The sequence below is a fragment of the Cetorhinus maximus genome, chromosome 12 (assembly GCF_964194155.1).
Source record: "Cetorhinus maximus chromosome 12, sCetMax3.hap1.1, whole genome shotgun sequence".
Taxonomy (NCBI): Eukaryota; Metazoa; Chordata; class Chondrichthyes; order Lamniformes; family Cetorhinidae; genus Cetorhinus; species Cetorhinus maximus.
In genome coordinates this window covers 117,382,271-117,405,617 of record NC_135890.1, presented here as the reverse complement: position 1 = coordinate 117,405,617, position 23,347 = coordinate 117,382,271, and the positions used below count along the sequence as shown (strand labels likewise).

At 40.2% G+C, this 23,347-nt stretch overlaps 1 protein-coding gene across 13 annotated transcripts in view; it reads left to right on the top strand.

The window, feature by feature from the left end:
* arvcfb (ARVCF delta catenin family member b) overlaps positions 1 to 23,347 on the top strand; it is a 360,264-nt gene that overhangs the window by 313,372 nt on the left and 23,545 nt on the right. For all 13 annotated transcript variants that reach the window (XM_078554487.1, XM_078554490.1, XM_078554492.1 and 10 more), the window contains one exon: positions 21,930 to 22,057. In XM_078554487.1, the coding sequence (XP_078410613.1) occupies positions 21,930 to 22,057 (128 nt within the window). The remainder of the gene's footprint in view (positions 1 to 21,929; positions 22,058 to 23,347) is intronic.

The window sequence follows — 23,347 nt, the reverse complement described above, 5'->3', positions numbered from 1 at the left end:
GGAGACTTACTAGACTGGTATAAGGGATGTAGGACTTCATTTATGTGGAGACAGTGGAGTAACTGGCTTTGCTTTCCTCGGAGCAGAGAAGATTTGGTAAAAGGTGTTCAAAATACCTCTCTGTTCAATGAATTGACTTTGTAATAGGGTAGGGTTGCAAAGGTGTCCTTTGACTTTGTAATGGCAATTTTTCACGAAACGAATTATGGTGATGAGTGTTGTCAGGTTTTTCACCTTCCACAACCAATGTCCATATGCATGCACTTAGGCTGGAACTGCCAGGTTCAGATTGGGAGCAAGAAGCCTGTCCCAATTTATTCCCCCCCACCAACCAGGAACTTTGTGGCCAAGAATGCTGCTTTATCTCCTTCTGTACCTGCCTTTCTCCTTCTGTACCTGCCTTTCTCCATGCAAATGTCTTTCCCCCAAATCAAACTGAAAAAACTAAGGTCACAGTTTCCTTTCATCAATGTAATCCTCACCTGCCTGTTGGCTTTCCAGTGGAATCAACAGAAAATCCTTATAGTTTAATTATGTGGGAACAAACTGGGCTTGAGATTTCAGAACACTACTGACCTAAGATGCTGTGCCAGAGCATAGTAGGATATGGGCCTATCCTCGTTCATCTTAGTTTCTAATCAGAATAATCATTAGGTGATCATTTTCTCCTGTATCCCATGATATCTGGGCTCATGTCTACCATTGGCAGCAACATTCCTGCTCCCCTGTGTTGTCCATACAAGGTATGAAAGATTTAACTTGGGGAGCAGGTGATTGAGAGAAAGAAAAAGTAATTGGGCATTTTGATTTGAGGCTGCTTTGGAGTGAAGTAGAACTCTGGTAAGGTGGACAAATCACTTAAATGTACCCTGTGGTGTTCTGACAAACTGAAGTGTCCTGGAATCCATTGCTTGTCTTTATTGGGAGATTGCCAGTCGTCTTTTCTCCTGAATACTTGCGAACAATGTGTTCAATGCATGCATGTTTTTTTTTGATAACTGTGTATGAAGTATGTTCTTTTCTGACTGTAATACAAATATTTCTTGCAAAATTAGTCTGAAGAGCTTGAGGACCTAAATAATGTGTACATGTTTTGAATTTCTCCTTACAGTGGTCAGGTTCAGTATGAACTGCTATTGTTTACAGTTTTGATATAAGGAAATATGAATGTCTGTCTGAGACCATTTTGCATTTATCAGTCTGGGGATGTGCACAATGCTTGAATTTAAGTGTGTACATTTCTCATTCCCATGCTGCTTCTTGGTGACATCACCTGAAAACGCAGTGTCAGTTTCCACATGTATGCTGACAACACCCAGCTCTACCTCATCACCACCTCTGAATTGTCAGACTGCTTGGATGAGCAGAAATTTCCTCCAAATAAACTTTGGGAAAATTGAAACTGTTGTCTTTGGTCCCTGCTACGATCTCCATTCCCTAGCTATTGACTGCTTTATGCTCACTGGCAACTGTCTGATGCTGAACCAGACTGTTTGCGACTGGGTGTCATATTTAATCTTGATGAACTTCTGACAACACTTCCATTACATCATCGAGATCCACCTCTGTAATGCCTGACTCCACCCCTCATCTCGTGCTGATGCCTTTGTTACTTTATAGTTCACGATTCTAAAGCCAACCTGGCCAGCAGTCTGAATCCTATCATCTCAACTTGTGGTCATCCAAAACTGTGCTCATGCCTTTACTTGCACCAAGTCCCATTCACCCATCACCCCTGTGCTCGTTGACTTACATTGGCTCCCAGTTAAGCAACACCTCGATTTTAAAATTCTCCTTATTTTCAAATTTCTCCATGACCTTTTGTCCGACCCATCTCTTCAATCTCCTACAACCCTCAGACCTGTGTTCCCTGAATTCTGGCAACTTGGACATTCCTGTTTTAACCTCGCCACTGGTGGCCATGTCTTCAGCTGCCAAGGGCCTAAGCTCTGGAATTCCTTCCTAAACTCTCTGCCCGTCTACCACTCTTTCTACCTTTAAGACACTCCTTAAAACATATTACTTGCCAAACTTTTGATAATCTGACCTAATACCCATCTCATGTGGCTTAGTGTCAAATTTTGTTTAAGGCCCCTGTGACTGGAAATTTGAGCCTGAGCCTTCATGATCTGCTCACCATTCTGACAGCTGAACATAACCTGAAAAGTCTGTTCTAGAACCTGATAAATTCTGCTGGAACGGATTTATATATTCAGTCAGCACTTCTGGAACTTTTTGGACTTTTCGATTAAATAAATCAGGATGTCCAGAAACACTTAGTGGGCTGCAATATACAAACAACAAAAGCTTATACTTATATAGAGTCTTCAACATAATGAAGCCTCCCATGGTGCTTCACAGCAGCATTATATTTACCTGCTTAACAACAATGACAACACTTTTTAAAAAAAAAGTAACTGGGGAACACTTTGGGATGGTCTGAAGATGTGAAATGTGTTACATAAATCCAAGTTTGCTCCTTCAAGCATGTTCCACACCTAAGACCAGACAGTTGGCACTTTGCCTAAGAACTATTCAACTTATTGTTGCAAGCCAGTTCGATTCAACTAAAATATGAAGTACATGAGCAAATGACATGCATCTTACAGAAGGGCACAAAAATTCTTTATCTCTTTCTGCTTGATAGTTGTTCTCAGTGGTGGAACCAAGAAATTCAGAATGACTTGCAATGATTTTAGATAAATCTTTCCCAATATTATCTCTCTCAATCTTTTGAGTTCTTCAAGGTTATTTCCACTTGTAAAACAAATGTTTCCTATTGCAACTTATCTGAAGAACTTAATTTATTATTAATCTGTGGGGGAAATTTGATGTTAGAATCCAGAGCTCCATGATGAAAGTACTGTCTGGGCCTGTGATTTCACCAGGAGTCCTATTGAATTTATTTTCTAAAAGTATTTCTACTTTAAAATCTGCACATGAAATTATAGAATAATTTAATACTATTGAAGGAAATAAACAATGTAATCCAGAGGGAAATGCATATAGTTACATTTTTTTTGATTATAGAACATAGTAATTCAATCGGCATGGCCTGAATCATGCAATTTGAAGCTCAAATGATTATGCAAACAGACTTGGATTTGATTTGCCTTGGAAGCTCATTGACAGCTCTTTTTATCATTATAATTGGTCTATAAACTTAATGCTGTTTTACTTCTGATGCCATATGGCTGACAGACCGAAGGAAGAAGATATTACAGATAATTATGCTGGTTCCAAAGATCGATTCAGTTCAGTTGAGTGAAATGCCAGTATTTTTTTAACAGCATGTTGAGGTATGTGCTTTAGAAGAGAGAGTACTCTGTAGGAGTTTAAACTATATACAGCACTAAAAGCACTGAAGTCTTGCCTTTGGAAATTACACTGTAGGGTAATAGAATATTAACATCGGCCAGCTATTGCTATCTCCTTATGCTATTTTAGCAGAGCCTTTCACCTATTTATTTTTAAGTTGGCTAATGCTTCCAGCAGAGGATTTCAGACAAATATGTTATGAATTTGAATGCACTTATTCCAGTGTAATTTTGAGGCCCCTGGTAAAGTGCACTGCACTATTTTTAGCATTGGGAAAATCTTGATGCTTGGGCTGATTCTCTCATTTTCTTGGGCTAAAGTAGTGTCAGTGTCAGCAGTTTGCCTCCTAAGGAAGGAATTTAACATTAAAGTATAAGTTCTAGGTTGGTGTAGCTATCCTGTCTTATTTTACATGAGTTATTAATTCCCAAGAAGGAAAGGAATCTTTCACAGTTTGCGTTCTTATCTTAATTACAGCTTGTCAGAGAGCTGTAAGAATTTACACATGTAAGAATTCAACCTTCTTGCTGAAGTGTAGTGAGATTGTTATTGGCCCCTACTGTTAAGTGATCAGATGCAAGTGCAACTGTCAAGCCTTAAGTGAATGTCTGTTTGATTGTATGTGTTTATCGTTTAAAATAGAGGAAGTGGGTTTTCTGTTGGTACGAGGCAGCAGTCTCACATTATAGGTAAAGACTTTGTTGCCACTATTAACGTGCATCAGCAAGCATTAAATGTAGCTTAATCTGTTCAAGCATTTGCCCCCAACTTAATTGGGGGGAGGAAATTCCCCATGCTTATTGTGTAATGATTCCACTGGAAAGTGTGTTTCCACAAAAATACGGGAAGGACCAGGTTGGATTTGACTGTGGTATGCTCCGTGATGCTGTAACTTGCTACTTAGGTTTACAGATGAAGGTTGGGCACTTCAGCAATGCACCAAATGCTTTACTGTGCAAGGGGAAGTACCTTCACAAGAGGGATGGAGAAAGATTGGGTAAGGAGGCTGGGAAGATGAAGAACACAAAGATTGGAAGACTCAGGAGAGACTTCTGTGGACTTTGACAGAGTAAAGCGTTTCTCATTTCCAAAAAGTGTAATAAAGCAAATCGGGCAACCAGGACATATTAACCTTTCTTATATATTCTTTACCATAATAGCATTGCAAATATCAGTTATCATGTTTTCAGAAGAGCCTGACTGACCATCCTCACTGATTTTTGTAGTGCGTGTGACATTCCAAGTGGGCTATGAGAAGGCCAAATTTGGTGTACCTCTACTTCCAAAAATCATTTTATAAAACACTCCTCAAAGGTAACTGCCATCTTAATGTCTAACTGCAACTAGATATGATGATCCTGCGCTTATCACCAAAGGGCTTGATGGAATTTGCCACCTATAGAAGGGCGTGTGTGTGGTGCCGTTTAGAGTGGGAGGCCTGTTAAACAGCAGGTTCCACACTCTTGGCTGAGCATTGCATGATTTCAATGATTTGGTGCGCCCATATAATTGAGGACAAGGCTATGTTGCAATCTTTCATCCACCTTCTCAGCCATCAGCTGATCCACCTTTGAAGGATTTTGTTGTGGTGGGATTATTGAATGGTGACCCTTGCAATGTCACAGGGTGCTGTAAACCTAGGCTAATGGGAGTTTTGCATGATGTGTACCATCCACTAACTCATCCTACCCTATACTTCTTGCCACTGTGGTCTATGACTGCTTATTTGTCAGGAGAGGTCCTACTTATTTTGCAGCTAGCCTCTGTATCTGAACCAGCTATCTACCTCCTACCAATGTGGTTGTTAGCTTCAGCTTTCCCCACCAACAGTAATAATAATCCTCTGGAAGTACTGCCCCTTGGATATGTGCCCTATTTGTGAAGCTCTGGCAGAATGAAGAAATTCCAAGCGACCTTAGAGATGCCCTAATGATTATAATCTTCAAGAGTGATGACAGGTAGCAACTACAGGCACATAGCATTGCTCTTAATAATGGCAAAGTCTTCACTAGGTTACTTCTCAATCCCCACTTAGCAAATACAGAGATGGTCCTTCCAGAGTCCCAGTCTGGCTTTCTAACTGCCAAAGGAACATCCAACAGAATCTGCACAGCAATCCAACTTCAGACAAATGCAGATAGTGGAACATCCCTTTGTAAATGGCTTTCTTCAATCTCTCAAAAACCTTCAACTCAGTAAATCAAACTGCCCTTTGGAAGGTGCTACAGTGACAGGGATGCCCAAGGTTCACAAATATCATCCCTCTCCTACATAGCTATGCCAATCGCAGTGCTATGCAATGACTCAACCACAGATCTCTTCCCTGCCAAAATGCTTCAAACACAGGTGTGTCATTGCGCCAACAATAATCTCGATCTTTCTTGCATCAAGGCTGCAACTTAGAACTGACAGGCTCCCACCAGGTGTGGTAACAACTTACCACACTGATGGTAAACTCTTTAACTGCAACTGGCTGAAGGATCAAAACAACAACCATTTCTGTAGTAGAAATTCAGTATGTTGATTATGCACAAGTTAGTGCTCAGTCTGAAGAAAAACTTCAACACATAATTCACATATTCACCAGAGCCTGCAAGAGCATGATACTTGCCTTGAACATTAAGAAGACCAAAGTCCTCTACCAACCCACACCAAATGTATCAAATCCAATGCTTTCCATTGAGATTTGCGGTGAAGTGTTGGAAAATGTCCCTCACCTCCCATAACTTGAAAGTTATCTATTCCAAAAACTGACATTGGATTCGGTGATGTACCTCTTCAACCATGTGCTAGCTCAGCCTGTGGTAAATTATGTTCTCAAGTTTTCAAAAGTCATGATATCAGACCTGTCGCACACAATTCAGTCAGCCTGTCGGGCAGTAGCTCTCTCGATGCATGTGAAGGTGGGTGAACTTAGACACTTATCGAGGCCCTAGAAAACACCATCACTCCTTAAGAGCGTCTTGCAAATCTTGTAGGAGGGCGAAAGAACAAACATGAACATCATCCAAGACACACATGCCAAGGATAGAGGTCACAGTAATCTCATACCAGCCGAGTGAATGGAACATGTCGTCAGAATGCTTGACTCAAGAATGCCCAAACAGGTGCTCTACTCAGTTACGCCAGGGAACCTGTTCACACAGGAGTCAAATGAAATGTTTCAAAGATGATCTCAAAGCCTCCATAAAGGCCTGCCCTAATTACCAACAACACATAGGAAACGGATGCTCAATCACGACCAAAATGGTAGTCCATCATCAAAAATAGTATCAAGACCTTCAAACCAACAACATAGCCTCTTGGAAAGAACAGTGAAAGAGAGAGCAGCTGCTTGAGCCACTAATCCGCCACTGCCTCTACTAACCGGCAAACGATGTCTTCACTTTGGAAGAGCTTGCAAGGGCAAGGTAGGACACATCAGCCATTTGCAAGCCCACAGTCAGCACTGACATCTCACTTCTGCAAAGAAGGATCATCCTCGACATGAAAGATTGCCGATGAGGACAGGGTACTATTTAGACGCAAAGTTTTGATTCCATTAAATCTTGTGAAGCAATGAGGAATTGACTGCAGTTGACTGGGTGTTCGTTGAAGGATTTATTTTAGAATGAGAGGCTGTGGGATGCCAAGAGAAATGCCCAGAAATCAGTGGCTGAGATTGGTGTTTCCTCTGATATCTTTTTGCTGTGCAAAGCTCATTTGTTGTACTCAGTGCTCCCTTGGAGATTGTCTCACTGCTGCACGTGCATATGTTTTAAAGGGAACACATTTTGTTTGTTCCATGTGCGACACATTCTTGATTGCTGGGCAGTGTTGAGGGAATGTTGGTTGGAAGCTCTGGTGTTGTTCATTCATTAATTTCAATGACTTAGATCCTGAAACTCAAGTGGTCAAGTTTGCAGATGATGACAAAACAGTTGATTTTGTGGAGGCAGCTTGGCCAACAAAATTGAGTTGGGCAAAATAAGTGACAGATGAAATTCAATATGGATTAGTACTTTACAAAGGAGAATAAATGAATTAAATGCATAGCAGCAGTCATTAAAGCAGATAGAATGCTGAACTGTACAGCTCAAACAGTCGTGTGTAAGACAAGAGGCTGTGCTTAAGCTTACTTGTGCTTGAGCTAGACCATGCCTTGTCATTGAGACAGAAGGGGCATTCATGCACAGCTGGCAATCCAAAATATCTCTGTTGCCAGACACCTGATTAATGGGAAAAATGTAGAAAGGTTTGCATTTTTGAAAGAAGATCACAAGGTGACCTTAAAGTATATTGGATAGTATATGGCATGAGAAATGTAAATCCAGTTGAGTTCTTCAAACTAAACAGCAGGAGTTGAACAAATAGGCTTCAAAGTAGTAAAGAGTGAATCTAAGAATGTTAAGATGATCCACATGCAATGATTAATATTTAAGTCACCTTAAAGTTGCGTAATGGAGATGAACATACGAGAATCATTTGAGATTTTTTTTAAAATAGCTTCACATTTGGGTGGGTTATCAGTTGGTGAGGAGAAGGGAGAGAATGTGTGTTTGAGGTGCTTCTGGATAGCTGAAAAATGGACAAAACAGCCTCCCTCTTCCTCCTTGTGCGATCTTGTTAACGCATACCACCAATTGACAGTTGGATCCTTAACTGTTCAACACCATCACCTGTTTTCTGTTGCCCAGCAAACTTTTGGTCCAGCTATATATGTTTTTAGACTTGGCAATCTTTTAAAACTTTATACTCAACTTTAGTAAATGTGTTCTGAAAAACCAAGTTAATCTCTCAGCTCTGTTATTTCCCCAAAAGAATTCAAGTAAATTTGAGGCAAGACCTGTTGCTTCTAAAATAATGATTGATCACTCTGGCCTTTGTGGTATTTGGATGAGCGAAGATGGTGTGTTATGGAATGTTTTGAGCATTTCTGTAATGCCTCAGTCCTTGTTTTTGACTATTAGAATTGCATTTACCAGCTTCCACCACTCCAATACATCAACGTATCTATTGAGTTCTTAAAATTATTAGGCAAAACTGGATAAATTACCTAAGGTATTTTTGTTGTTTCTTCTCATAGTCTTTCTTGTGCTTGTGTCCTCTCTCCCTGTAGCAGAGGTTACTTTTTTTTTCTTTAATATCTGCATTCCACAGTTCCTCTTGTCTTTTTACCCCTTCTAATGCTTCCAGTGAGGCACAACTTACTTTTAGATGAATCCTATACTTCATTCCATTTCAATTCCATTTATATTCTACTGGGAGGTAATTTTGATGTCCTTTTTCAGCCACTATAGTTTTGGCCTCTTAGATTTCCTCTTTCCCATTGAAAGTGATATAGTTACTTTACACATTCCAATCCAAAAGTTCTATTTTTGTTTTAAATTCTGTATCCCTTTTCAACATCAATTTCTTTAAAGCTGTTAAAATAGCCACAAGGTTCATTCTTGTAAACTCTTGACATTTGTGTTGTTTTTGACCTTCACTTTTACAGTTATCAAATCTGACTTTCTAATAAGTGCAAGAACCCAAGCATTCACGCATTTCCAGGCCATTAATTGATTTTGGTGTGCGCTGTTAAATTTGGATTCAATTCCAGCACCTGTCATAGACTGCCTCTTCATCAGTTTGTGTTCAGAAACATTTATTACTTCACTGCTGTTGTTTCTCCCTTTACCCTTATACCACGTTTTTGGTTGGTTGTTGTATCATTTATGTTGAAAATCCCCATGACACTCGCTTGTTTCCTGCAGCCAGCAAATGTTTTCTGTTCTTTTTGACATCATTGGCTATTCTGTAGCTGCCTAACTAACTACTAATTTCTACTTAAACTATTAAAGAAGCCCTCCTAATACCTCTTAGCCACTTTTTAAAACAGTAATTCTTGAGTTGTGGATGACGCTGGTAAGTTTGTCTATCCCTCGTTGCCCTTGAAAAGGTGGTGGTGGCCCTTCTTGAACTGCTGCTATCTGTGTGGTTAAGGTACTTCCAAAATGCTGTTAGGCAGGGAGTTTGAGGATTTTGCCCCAGATACAATAAAGAAATAACAATATTTAGTCAAGCCAGGAAGGTCTCTGACTTGGAAGGGAACTTGGGATGATTTTCTCTTTCACCTGCTTTTATTGACCTAACTGGACGCTGCCAAAGAAGGCGTGGTGAGTTGCTGCTGTCCATCCTGTAACTTTTCAGTTTGCAGTTGTAAATTCTAAACATTACTGCAATTGCAACCACAGTATGCCAGTGGTAGATCTTTATGCTAGTGGATGAAGTGTCAATCAAGCAGACTGCCTTGTCCCGGACACTGTCAAGCTTCTTGATTATTGTAGTTGCATCAGTTGAGAGTATTCCATTACACCCCTGTCTTAGATAAGAATATATAAGGACATAAGAAACTAGAGCAGATGTCGGCCATTTGGTCCTTTCAGCCTGCTGTGCCATTTAATAATGTCATGGTTGAACTCCTACCTCAACTTCCATTGTCCTGCACTTGATTCCCATAGTATCAAAGTCTATCGATCTCTGTCTTGGATATACTTGATGACTGAGCATCCAGAGCCCTCGGGTCCAGAATTTCTAAGATTCATAACCCTTTGACAAGGAGAAATTTCTTCAAAGTACTCAATGACTGACCCCTTATTCTGAGACTATGACCCCTCATTCTTGACTCCCCAACCAGCGTAAATGTCCTCTGTCTGGCATTTGATGGTGTATCTTATTAATTGCTACCAGTTACTTATCAAGCCTGGATACATGCTCAGTTCTTACTGCATGTGGGCATGGACTGCTTCATTACCAGAGGAAATTTGAATGGAACTGAAGACCATACCATCATCAATCAGCTAATACCCTTCTTTCTGACCTCCGTTTCTTGTCTGGCTTGCGACTTCATTTCTGTGATGCCTGTGCTGAGAGTATTTTTACCAGATGGAAATTCTTTTTCCGGTGGCATATTGCAAATGCTTCTGGCATCGGAATAAAAATCTTTTAACTTTATCATGATCGTAATCTTGTTTTGTATTTGAATTTTTTTATTGAAACGTTTCCTTCTGCCTTTTTATTAGCAAAACAATCATTTACCTGTCTTTACAGTAATTACCACCTTCTAAATCTATTTCAAATGAATCCAATTACTTACTAATTTTCAGAAGTAGAAAATCCATGAAAAACTTCATTTGTGGTTAATTCAATGTAGGTCTAGTCAATGGGATTCAATACTTCGATGAAATTGCTGGTTAAATTGGCAATTCAAGATAATTACAAAATGACAAAAGTTGGTAAGGTAGTGCTGTGGAGAAGAAAATGTTGAATACTCAATAGTTTACGTTGTTGTAAAAGTCTTGTATGTCAAACAGTCTGGAAAAATTAGAGATTCAAAATACACCTCCTGGTCGGAGATTTTACATGGGCGCAAGCCAAATGATGAAGTACAAAACAAGACGCAGATCTTTTCCATGTTACTGGCTTTATTCACAGGATACTCTTTCGAGTTATCAACAGTCTCAGATTGCAACTCTTTTCGAGTACAATCACAGTTCTTGGTTTCCGGGAGTGGGACATGAACCCACAACCCTCTGATTCAAAGGCGAGGGTGCTATGAACAGGATGCAGCATTACAGGTCTCTACCTCCTAACGACCAATCCAATGTCCCAGCTGACACTCTTTATATATGCTCTTTCAACTGACCCATAAACCAATAAAATAAACTAATTAAATGAACAGCCCTTAAAAAGGCACACGAACAAAAACAAAACTTCGCAATTCAAATTAAAATGGTGTTCCTGGGGCTGATGATGCACTCCAGCCCCTGTGGGACCCACCAGCCACGAAAGGCCTCAAGTGTACCATTGGGCACTGCCTGCTCCCTCTTCAGGGACATCAAAGCGTGAACATAGCCCTGGAATAGGGGCAGACAGTCAGGTCTAACAAGCTCCTCCATAGCCTGCTGTCTGGATTTGTTCATGGCTGCCGAGGCCAGGCCCAGGAACAGAGCCACGAGGAGGTCCTTTGACTCTGTGCTCTCAGCCTATAATCAAACAATGCCCATCACCTGTCTATCTTTTACAACATAATCAACCAATCATTAACAAGGGTGCCAGGTATAAGCTCGCCCAATTCCAGAAAGTAAATGTGTTTCTTGCAGTTGCTGTGAAAGCTAGGGGCTATGCTGCATGTTCTTGCAGGTGGAAATAATGACGTATGTTCAGAAGAAGTCCATTTCCCAATGTTGACGTGGGTTCACTGTAACCTTTCCTTACAGAGCAACTATTGGCAGTTTTAGCTTAATTGTCTGGGGGAAGAGAAAAATAATAATGTGGCCTGACATCCCTTTCCTGTCGCTTGTCTCTGGTTGATGAACAATTTGTTCACTTTGACTTGTCTTTGTCATGTAACTGAGGAGAACACCATGCGTGTCTGCTTTGATGTGGTTTTTTTTTTGAAAGGAGGGGAGGGAAGGAAAAGGGAAATATTCAGTTTCGCACATCCTTAATTATAAAAGAAAACATGGGGACCCATAGCTTCTACAAGCTTTAAATGGCATGTAGTGACCAGTCATACAGAGTATTCATAGTTGATATAACTGCCTTCAATATGGAAAGGCCAATTGTCATGTACACAGCCCTGCAGCAGCAACTGAAGATCTATAGAGTTAAGTAAGTCATTGTAAATCACTGCCTGAATCTTCTGCCACTGAGTAAGGCTTTCTGAAATTCTTTGGCTCAGTTTGTTCTCACATTAAAAACAATGCAAGAAATATTTTGAGAGCCAAGATTTTTTGCTTTGCTCTTTGAAACAGTTCTCATGCTACAGTAAGATCCTTTCTGCTGAGGCAGTTATTTATATAAGATAAACAATGCTTTAGATCTGATTATTGATATTGCCATGGTAACTACCCAAGGATTCCAGTGAGAGTGTGGAGGGAGTGTTCGAATATTGATGACTCTGTTCTGGTTTGCCTTCTGATTTCATTTTTAACTGTGGTAGGTAGGAGTGAGAAAATACTCTGCCGCTCTCACATTTTGACAGCTTTTCACCATTTAGATTTTTTTAAATTCTCTGAACCCAGCTAGAATGTGTGTACATGTTAGTATGATTAATTGTTAACACCACATTTGCGTTTTTCCTTGTGTCTGGAAAGATCTTTTATCAAAAATGCACCAATTAAGCTGGTCACAATTAGTGTTATTATAGCATAAGAGTGTTATGTACTAGCACAATTCATTTACTTTAAGATCACCACAGTTCTTTCAATAAGTTAATTTGTATGGCAGCCCTGCCGAGCAATAATGAGATAGGTGTCTTAATTGTTACATTACTGCTTTCTATAATTTAATATCTGGCCATTTATTCTCCACAATTGGTTTTAAACTATATTGGCCCATAAATTAGTGCTGTGACATTATAGCCATTCTTGCAAACTAGAGACATGTTAAAATAACAAGAATTTTCACCAAAAGTTTAATCACCACCTTATTAAGTTAACTTTGAGCTTCAGCTTCTACCTTTTCAACTGGATTATTATAGTAGAGATTGTTAGGTATTGAGCTTGACTTGAGTACAGGGTGATAATGCAGTTCAGAATGTGACTTTAAGTGAACAAATATCTACTCATTAGATGGAGATGCACAAGATAGTGCTTTGATAACTACATATTCTGAAAGATGGATTTAAAAATCCTTTCTTCATATGATTCCTGCTGGTTTCACTTAATTCACAAAGCAGTTACACAGTGAACACTGCCTCCAGGCAAGTATGAGCTGCTTTTCCATATTAATGCAACAGCTACATCATTTCAAAAAAACTGGTAATTTTCTGTTTATCTGAGAAATTTTTGAAATATTTGAGAGCCATATAATAGTCCTGGTTGTAAGTAACTCTGAAGCACTGTTGCTTCATTGGGACTTTTTTTTGATAGCTTTAATGCTGAGAATAAGAGTTAGAGCTGTACCAAGAAAATCACAGCAGGAACTAATCAGCAATTTTAGAAACCAAACGACACTTTCCTTAACCCAGCCTTCAGAAGCTGTTATAATCTGGTTTGTTCATGAAATGTCATAATGTGGTATTATTTTAGTTCATTATTTTGAAACTTATGCTTCTTTTGTGAATTTGGTATCGCAGAATGAGACATTAAACTAAGCTCTTGTTTGCTCTCTCAGGCGAATGTAAAAGATTCCATGGCACTCTTGGAAGAGGAATAGGGGAGTTCACCAAGTGTCTTGGACCTGTTTTTATCCTTCAGCCAATAGCACTAAAAAGATTATTTGGTCATGTTCTCCTTTCTGTTTTTGAGAACTTGCTGTGTGCAAACTGGCTGCTTGGGTTCCCTAAATTAAAAGTGACTACACTTCAAAAGGGACTCAGTTGGCTGTAAAGTGCTTTGGGATGTCCTTGGGTCATAAAAGTTGCCATAGAAGTGCAAGTTTGTTCTGTCTTGTTCTATCATGTCCAAATGCAGCAAGACCGGGGGACAATATCCAGGCTTGGGCTGACAAGCGGCAAGTAACATTTGTGCCACACAAGTGCCAGGCAATCACCATCTCCAACAAGAGAGAATCTAATCATCGCCCCTTGACATTCAATGACATTACCATTGCTGAATCCTCCACTATCAACATCCTGGGGTTTACCACTGACCAGAAACTTAACTGGACTAGCCATATAAATACAGTGGCTACAAGAGCAGGTCAAGAGGCTAGGAATCCTGCAGTGATTAATTCACCTCCTGACTCCCCAAAGCCTGTCCAACATCTACAAGGCACAAGTCAGGAGTGTAATGGAATACTCTCCATTTGCCTGGATGAGTGCAGCTCCAACAACACTCAAGGAACTTGACACCATACAGGACAAAGCAGCCTGCTTGATTGACACCCCATCCACAAACATTCACTCCCTCCACCACTGGCACACAGTGGCAGCTGTGTGTACTATCTACAAGATGCACTGCAGGAGCTCACCAAGCCTCCTTAGCACCTTCCAAACCCACGACCACTGCCATCTAGAAGGACAAGGGCAGCAGACAGGAGCACCACCGCCTGGACGTTCCCTTCCAAGCCCCTCGCCATCTTGACTTGGAAATATATTGCCATTCCTTAACAGTCGCTGGGTCGAAATCCTGGAGTTCCCTCCCTAACAGCACTGTGGGTGTACCTACACCGCATGGACTGCAGCGGTTCAAGAAGTCAGCTCACCATCACTTTCTCCAGAGCAATTAGGGATGGGCAATAAATGCTGGTGTAGCCAGTGACATCCACACCCCATGATTGAATAAAAAAAGATGGCATATATGATGCTGATTTCTCCAAAATTAGTTAAAAGTGAAGCAATATTTTTAATTAGTTTCCCTTTAAAAGTCTTCCAGGCCTTGTTTTGGCAATCTTCTATCTCATGAGACAGTGGTTTGTGCTTTGGTGTCATCTTCATGTTAAGCATCACCTGGTCTGACTCAGGAGCTCCACTCTAGCATGGCAGCCTCTGTCACATTTGCTGCCGATGAAGACAGCAGGCAGAGGAGGTACAGGATTTGCTGGCCTCTGTTTTCTCTGGGCCCTCGTCTCAGTCAGCTGAGTTTTCTGTTTCTCCTTGTCTCTTCAAATGCCCTTCTAAATAGTCAGCCTTCAGTGGTCACCAATATGGAAGACTGCCTCCTCGTTGTCTGCAACAATGTCTTCCATCTTCAGATATGCCTTGCCAGGTGTCTTTGTAACGGAGGTATGGGCATCGAGCAGTTTGTGACCCAGTGGCTAGTTCACTGTACAGGATGTCTTTGGGTATATGGCCGTTGTCCATCCAATAAATGTGGCCGAGCCAGCACAGATGTCTTTGGCTTAGTAATGAATGTATGCTGATGGGATTAGCACACTGCAGGACCTGAGTGAGTGATCTTGCCCTGCCAAGAAATGCTGTGGATACGTCTGAGACGGTGAAGGCGGAAACTGTTCATTCTTTTCTCCTGACTAGTGTATGTTGTCCAAACCTCACTACTGTAAAGGTGTACACTGAAGACATAGGCTTGGTACTCTTATAGTTTGGTGTTTTCAGTCAGGTTGCTGTTGGTCCGTGCTCTCTTCTTCAGCTTGGACATGACATGCGTTGCAAAAGCTGCAGTAGTTTTTGATTTTGGCGTCAACGGGCATTGCAGGTGATTTGTGGAGCCCAAATATGTGAAGTTCTCATCAACCTCAGACGTCCTATTGTCAGTTCCACACACACTGTCTTCTTACATACCAGAATTGATAGCTTGCTTGAGATCTAAGACAAATGTACATCAGTTTCTCATCAGAAAGTTGCTCTATGCCAATGATGCCACACCAGCATTCCACACCTAGGAACACCTTCAGTAGGAAATGGAAAGACTCATGCCTGTAAAGAATTTGGTTTGACCATCAGCATCAGGTAGACAAATGTTATTGTAATGGGCCTGGATGTTGTCTTACAGGAATCAGCATTGACTGTGATACTGGAGGCTATTGACAGCTTCACATATCTAGGCTCCACAATCACCTGTCACTTAATGCTGAAGTCACCATGTTTCCTGGTGTCCAGCTTGGTATTGATATGGTTCTCGTGCCACCATTATAATATGCAGAGAATGCAGTTACATATTTGTTCTTAGGCTTTTTTTGTGTCTGGTTTTTCCTTTTCATGTTGTTTTCAATGCACAAACTAGAGTAAGCTTTAGAACACATGCCCAAAGAGTACATTTGGGCCATACTGGATACTGTGTAAATTGAAATCAGAAAATATCCTATTATATTCCTATCTTAAAATCACAGACTAATTGTTTCCCGTAATTATACTTTCCGTTACTTGTTTTGGAACTAGTATAAACATTTGGATTCCATGTTAACCTCTGAAATAGCTCAACCCTGTATGCAATAACAATGTTTGTTCTGACAAAGCAGCAAACTTTACCAGAAATGGATCCAATGTAGTTAAGGGTTTTCTTATAGTTGACATAGAACAGCAACAATGTATTTATTGAACATTTTTGGCACAGGAAATGTACCTACATACCCAAGAAAACATGCTTACATACCTCAGAAGGGGAGGCAATGACATCGTGGTATTGCCCCTGGACTAGTAACCTAGAGACCCAGGGTAATGCTGTGGTGACCCAAGTTCAAATCCTGCCATGATGGTGGAATTTGAGTTCAATAAAAATCTGCAATTAAAAACGTATTAGCGACCATGAAACAAACCATTGTCGATTGTCGTAAAAACCCATCTGGTTCAATAATGTCCTTTAGGGAAGGAAATCCCTAGTCTGGGCTACATGTGGTTGACTCTTACATGCCCACTGAAATGTCCTAGCAAGCCACTCAGTTCAAGGGCAATTAGGGATGGGCAATGGCCTTGCCAACGACACCCACATCCCATTAATGAATTAAAAAGAATGAAAACAAAGAGGAAAAAGGGAAACTAGAGTAGGAAGGGTGGCCAAAAGCTTGGTTGAAAAGATAAATTTTAAGTAGGGTCTTACAGGAGAAGAAAGAAATTGCAAGCCAGAACGGTTCAAAAGGGAATTCCAGAGTCTGAATAAGGAATGGTCACCAATTTGGGGCAAAAGAAAGGGAGAGGAATAGAGAATGACAGCAGGAATTGTAAGGTTATAGAATGTTAGAAATGGGGGTAGGTAATGCCATGGGGAGGGATCACAAGTGCAACAATAATGTCATTGGGAGACCTGGAGCCAAGGTTGGTCACAATGGGGTGGGAGTGATGGAGAAGAGAGACTTGGTGCAAGATAGGATGTCGGCAGCAGAATTATGATAAGTTTCAATTTAGGAGGTGAAGAATGAGTGGCCAGCCAGGGGAGCACTGAAATAATTGAGTCTGGAGGTAAGAAAGTCATGGTGGAGGGTTTCAGCAGGAGATGGATTGCTGTGCACATGGGGATGGATCGTGTTATGGAAGTTGACTGTGTTTTTGATGGAGAGGATATGAATTGAAGTTCAACTTGGGGATCTTCAAGCTAACAGGGCTATAGACGGTCTAGTTGAGCTTGAGATTATTGCGAAGCAGGCTGTGGAGCTGATGGTGAGGGTATGGGGTTGGTTACAACGGTGATATATTTTTCCCAATATTTAACTGAAGAACTTTGAGAGTTATCCAAGATTGGATATCAGACTATCAGCCTAATAGTATGAAGGTGATGAAGTAGAGTTAACTGTCAGTGGATTATTTTTGAAAGCTGATCCCCATGTCTGTAGATCATGTTGCCAAGGCACAGCATGTAGGTGAAGAGTAGCGGCCCAAGGACAGATGCTTGGGGGGTAGGGGTACGCACTCTGAAGGGGACAGTGTAGTGTTGGGAAGATTCTCTGGCCATGAGTGGATTGATAAGAGTGGAGCTGTGTGAGTACACTCCTTGCTAATAAATTATGATGTGAATCCTTTTGAACAGCTGCTGTATCAGTTTGTCGGTGAATCAGGAATTGATCTTGTCAATGTTTAAAGAATTTAATGGCCTCTTTTCCCCAATGGATGAACACAATTTGTCAAAAGGTCTATTGTTGTATCATGGTAGCAGTTGCGTTAGATGGACCATGTGTCTTTTTTCATCTAACAGTTCTGTGTTCCTATCTAATATATCAATCCACCTGCTCCTAGTATTCTGTTGTCACTATTCTTTACTGAGACATTTAACTATTGGGAAGAAGATAGTCCTTGTTCATATAGTTAGGTTTTATTTTTGCTCTCTGTGGAAGAAGTGCCTGGCTTACTATGCTACAATTTGTCACTTAAAAAATATAGACATGAAATTCCCTCCAAGGCTCTGCTACAAAATATTGACACATCTGTGCTTTGTGCCATCAAGAATTTACAAAACTAGTTACTGAGCAATATAGTTATGAATAATTAATTTTAACATCTGTACTTTGACTTTTTTTTCTTCACTGTTTAAATGTTGCTGATTTTGGTGAGGAGGAATGAGTGAGTTCAGGTGGTGATTGTTGAATCGCCCCAGTTTTCACTGAATTGGTACACAGTCATTCTCAACAGCTGCCACATTTTATCATCTGGTTGCTAGCATTTAGCACATTGACAGTTTTGTGGATGAGCCACGCTGTAATCTTCATTTGCCGAGTGTTTCAAAAATATTTGGAAATGGACAAAAGAAAATGCACAGAAGGGGCTGAATAAAACTTTTTTTTCCTGTGGGGTGGGGAGCAGATGTCCTAAACTCCAAAATGTGAAGTGAAAGAAATAACTTCAAGCAAAGTAATCCAATGGTATTGATTTGCGTTTGGATTTACCCTGCTGCTCCTTTGGGCACTTCAAAATAATTTAGTGTTAAAGAATGCAGCTTGACAAGTCATATTATAAGTGTATTTCAGACCAGTTTCATAGCAAGTAGAAATTTGAGTCCTTTTTGAAAAGTGTTTGGCAAACACTGAGCAAAGATAATCATAAATGATTATCCCAGCTCCTACCCTTACAAGTATTTGTTCATCCTCCTTTTGGCATTGGATGTTTCTAGAGGAATGTTTGTCATTGAAGTACTCACCACTAAGTATGCTATGTATTCTTTTTAAAACTCATAGAACTGCCATTTTCTGATCACTTGGGTAAAAGAAACAGCTCTTTATCCTGCCAAACTCCAGTGTCAGTAGTCTTGGGCTTCATTTAACAGCATATAGTTGGTGGCGCCATGAGGCTGATACATGTTCAGCTGCATATGACACGGAAATATGAATATTACTAAGGGATGACCACCAGGAACTTTGCACAGATACAAGCCAACTTAACTAATATTGTAGTTACATTAAGTCTCAATAGTTGCCACATTTTGTCATCTGGTTGCAAGCATTTTGCATGTTGTTTGTGAATGATTAGTGCTGTAATATGTAGTACAATGATGGTTATAATCTACATTTTTTTAACCTCTGCTCCTCCACATGAAATAGCTGGAATTGAATACGAGAACCTCCATGTCTTACTCTTGCTAACCCTGCTGCACAAAAGAGTTACTTGGTTTGAACTGTTCCAGAAATGCTGCTGCTGCGCTCTCAAGATCATTATGCGCTGAAACAGTTGGTTTTCTCCTCTGCTCCAACATTTCTGCAACTCCCATTGAGGTGTGGTTCAAATCAGTTCAGAACTGATTGTCTCCACCTGCCTGCCACCACCCCCTCGCCAACTGCTTTAGTTTTCTTCTACCTCACCCCCTGCCTGGACTGTTTGTTCCAATATGATGCATCCACTTCACTCATGCCTACTGAACTAATCAGCCTTACTGGAAGTGATAGTGCATTAGTCTGGTTGGAATGGGCCTGTGCAGATTAAAAGGTGAAAAATATTGTCACCTAAAGCCAACCACTTTGTCATTCTTTGCCATCTTCTGTCTCCCCTCCCTCCCCATCTGCCCACAAGAAAGTTAAATGCACTGCTGTTTAGTTTTTATTATATTAACACATTGCAACACACGAGCAGTTCACTCCATGACTTGTGACTAATGCGAACTCACCTTTTGGATAGATTGAAAACTCAACACAGATCCCGTTACATTTTGGTGCCAAATTTAGTATTCCATGCTGTTGATGGTTGTACAATCTGGCATGTACAGGGATCCAAGGAACTTCTCACTTTTTTTGGAAATATGCGATTCACTAAATTTAGATACTTAATAGTGAATCATTCACGGTCAGGTCCCAGCTTGTTATATAAATCAGCCCAAGTATGAATGCAAGATGGTTATCAATTTCAGGCGATTGTTTCTTTTGGGCACATGGACTTATTCACTGCGGAGGAGGAATAAAAGAGTTAAAGCAAAAAATTATTCATGTGATGGTGAATAAGCAACAAATATCGTCCCATGCAGCCATTAAGACCCATCTTGCTTGATTTTGTAAGTGTGTTCACGGAATCTTAGTTTTACAGCATCATCGTGCCTCTGCCAGTTCTCTAAAAAGAACTTCCCACTTAGTCCCACGTCCCTATCCTTGATTTGTAAAAAAAATGTTTATTTTTCCCTTTTCCAAATATTTGTCTGCTTCTCTTTTTTTAAACAAAATGCTTTGGATCTGCTTCTACCACAGTTTCTGGGAAGCCATTTCATATCCAACTCCACATTTTTTAAATAAAACTTTGCTGACCTCTCACTTCATTCTTTTGGTAATGATCTTACATTTATGTTCACTTTTACAAACAGCAACCAGTGAAATTATGTTTACCCTATTTTACTTCAAAACGTCTAACAGATTTCCCCAACCTCAATTTTAATGAAAGCAAATGATGATAGGTTTAGCTTTACACGTTTTCTTTTGCATTCTATGCCTATAGTTAGAAAACATAATCCATGATTTTTTCCAACATATTTTCAACTGGTCCTTCCAATTTGAAAGTTTTGTACATTTGAATCCCTAAGTCTCCTTGATCCTTTGCTGCTTTTTTTCTTATGTGACATAGATTTTGCCTCCTTTCTCTTCTTTCAAGAGGCAGCACCACAAATTTCACCTGATATTTGTCTGTCCTCCTGAACTTGGTTATCTTTACAGTTAAGCAGCTGCTTAATTTTCTTCAGCAAATGTTTATAATGTGCATGCATACTGAAAGGAAGTAATCATTCTAATACTTATCCCTAAGGGAGAACACTGGTTACATCCCTGCAGTTTGAAAACCACACATTAGCCACAACTTTTGTTCTTCAAGTAACTGACTATAAGTTGGCCAGGCATGATTTGCCTTTCACAAATCATGCTTGGCTATCTTTTAATTAATCTGTGCTTTCCAGGTTATTAATTTTAACCTTTGTTAAACTTATTGAAGGATAACCAATCTTTTATAGCTGACTGCATTTTTTTCTGCTGTTTTGAACAATGTTAAATTGACAATCTTCCGGACTTGTGTTGTAACTTCTGTATCTTAGGAAGTTTGGAAGATTGTGTCAGAGCTGCTACTATCTCCTCTGATTTCACTTGGCACTCTTGGATGTTGTCAGGACCCAGGTGCCTTTTCCACTGAGTGCCACCAATTTCCCCATGACTTCATTATCTACACTTATCCTATTTAATTGCTGCAGCTCCTCTTCTTATATCCTTTAATTGCCATTGCTGCATTCCAATCAATGAAAACTGAAGCCAAGTACTCATTTAGGATCGCCACCATTCCTTCATTCTTCATAAGGTTTGCTTTTTAACCTTTTAATTGGGCCTGTCCTTTTTGTTTTTTTACTTTGTGTTCACAAAATCATTTACTGCCTCCCTTTATTACTTTCCAGCCTTTCAACATATCCTTGTGTTCTAATCTCCTTTTATGTTTCTTCTCTCTCTTTTCTATATTTCACTCAATTTTCTTCTGCCTTAATAGCTAATAATTTATTATATGCCTTATCCTTCCAATTTTAGTTCCTCTATTCATTCAAGGAATGCTAGCTGAATTATGAATGTTTGATAACCAAGTACTTTCAGCTCCCAGTCATGCTGTAGGCTAAGCCACATATGTTAATATTTATTATTCCCCACCTCACCCATGCTAATTTGTAATCCTTGTTTCACCAGTTTTAACCACGGTATACCTGAAGCTTTTTATGTACATGGAACTCAGACCTGCATTTGTTTTCTTGTATTGAGAATGTTGGCAAGTTAAGTTAATGCATGTGAATTAAATGTCATTAATATCTTCTCAGGTTATGAGCTGCTGTACCAACCTGACGTGGTTCGACTCTACTTGTCCTTGCTCACAGAAAGTCGAAATTACAACACATTGGAAGCTGCAGCAGGTGCTCTGCAGAACCTAAGCGCTGGACAGTGGACGGTGGGTGTAGTTAAATAAGTACAGCTGAAATATTATTGGGGATTTCACACTTTTTTGAATGCAACTCCCAATTAATAACCCTTGTTTCTCCACCCTGCCTCCAAATGCTAACATCTCTGTAGAGGCATTTTAGTTGACAAAGCTTGTTTTCCAGTAATAATTTCTGACTAGCCTCAAGAGTATCTACGGGGACACCATTTCAATCACATGCACTGATTTTAATAGAAAGCTCCCTTCGCTATAGTCTCTCAGTACAGGAAAATTTACTTCAAAACAACTTTCACCACTCAGTAAGCAAGGAAGCATTGATCAAAATAACAATGTTTTATTTCTTGGCTTAACATTATTAGTAAATGCACAGAAAACATATGCATGCTCATGCAAATGTGTATTGTGAACACATTCCTAATGGTGGTGACTATTTACTAAACAGAAATTCAATTATCCATATCTAGATTCCCAAATATCTGCATGTGGCTACTGGCTAATATTTAAGCCAATATTCATCTAAAAGACTTTCTTTTGCATAAGGAGTCAGGGAGAAGCACCTTCCAAACCTGTGACCTCTGCCATCAAGATGGACAAGGGCAGCAGATGCATGGAAGCACCACCACCTGCATGTTCCCCTCCAAGCCACTCACCATCCTGACTTGGAAATATATTGCTGTTCCTTCACTGTCGTGGGTCAAAATCCTGGAAATCCCTTCCCAGCAGCACTTTGGGTGTACCTACACCACATGGTCTGCAGCGATTCAAGAGGGTGGCTCACCATCACCTTCATGGTATCCCATGAACGAATTTTTAAAAGTAGCATTGCTTCACCATGGTGAAGTGCGTTCTAGTAAGGGTAACCATATTGCTGGAGCTGTACATTTTGCATCAAGTTGCTGAAACTCTACAAAGCCAGGGGAGCTGAAGAATTCCAAGAAGCTGTCCATGGAGATTGTAGCAAATCCTGTGGAAAAACAGCAGGTCACCCTGACTTGTAAGTGTTTTAGGGACTTCATACAGCAGTTCTTCTTATGGCCAATTGTTTTTTTTCATTCAGGTGCTTTATGTGCTGTAAAATTTGCACAAGAATTTTTGGCTCCTCAACAAATTGCGACTTGTTCAAAATCCTGTGCTTTATTATACTGCTGCAAAGCACATTTTGGATACGTAGAAACATGGAAAATAGGAGCCGGAGTAGGCCATTCAGCCCTTTGAGCCTGCTCCGCCATTCATTATGATCATGGCTGATCATCCAATTCAATAGCCTACTCCCGCTTTCTCCCCATATCCTTTGATCCC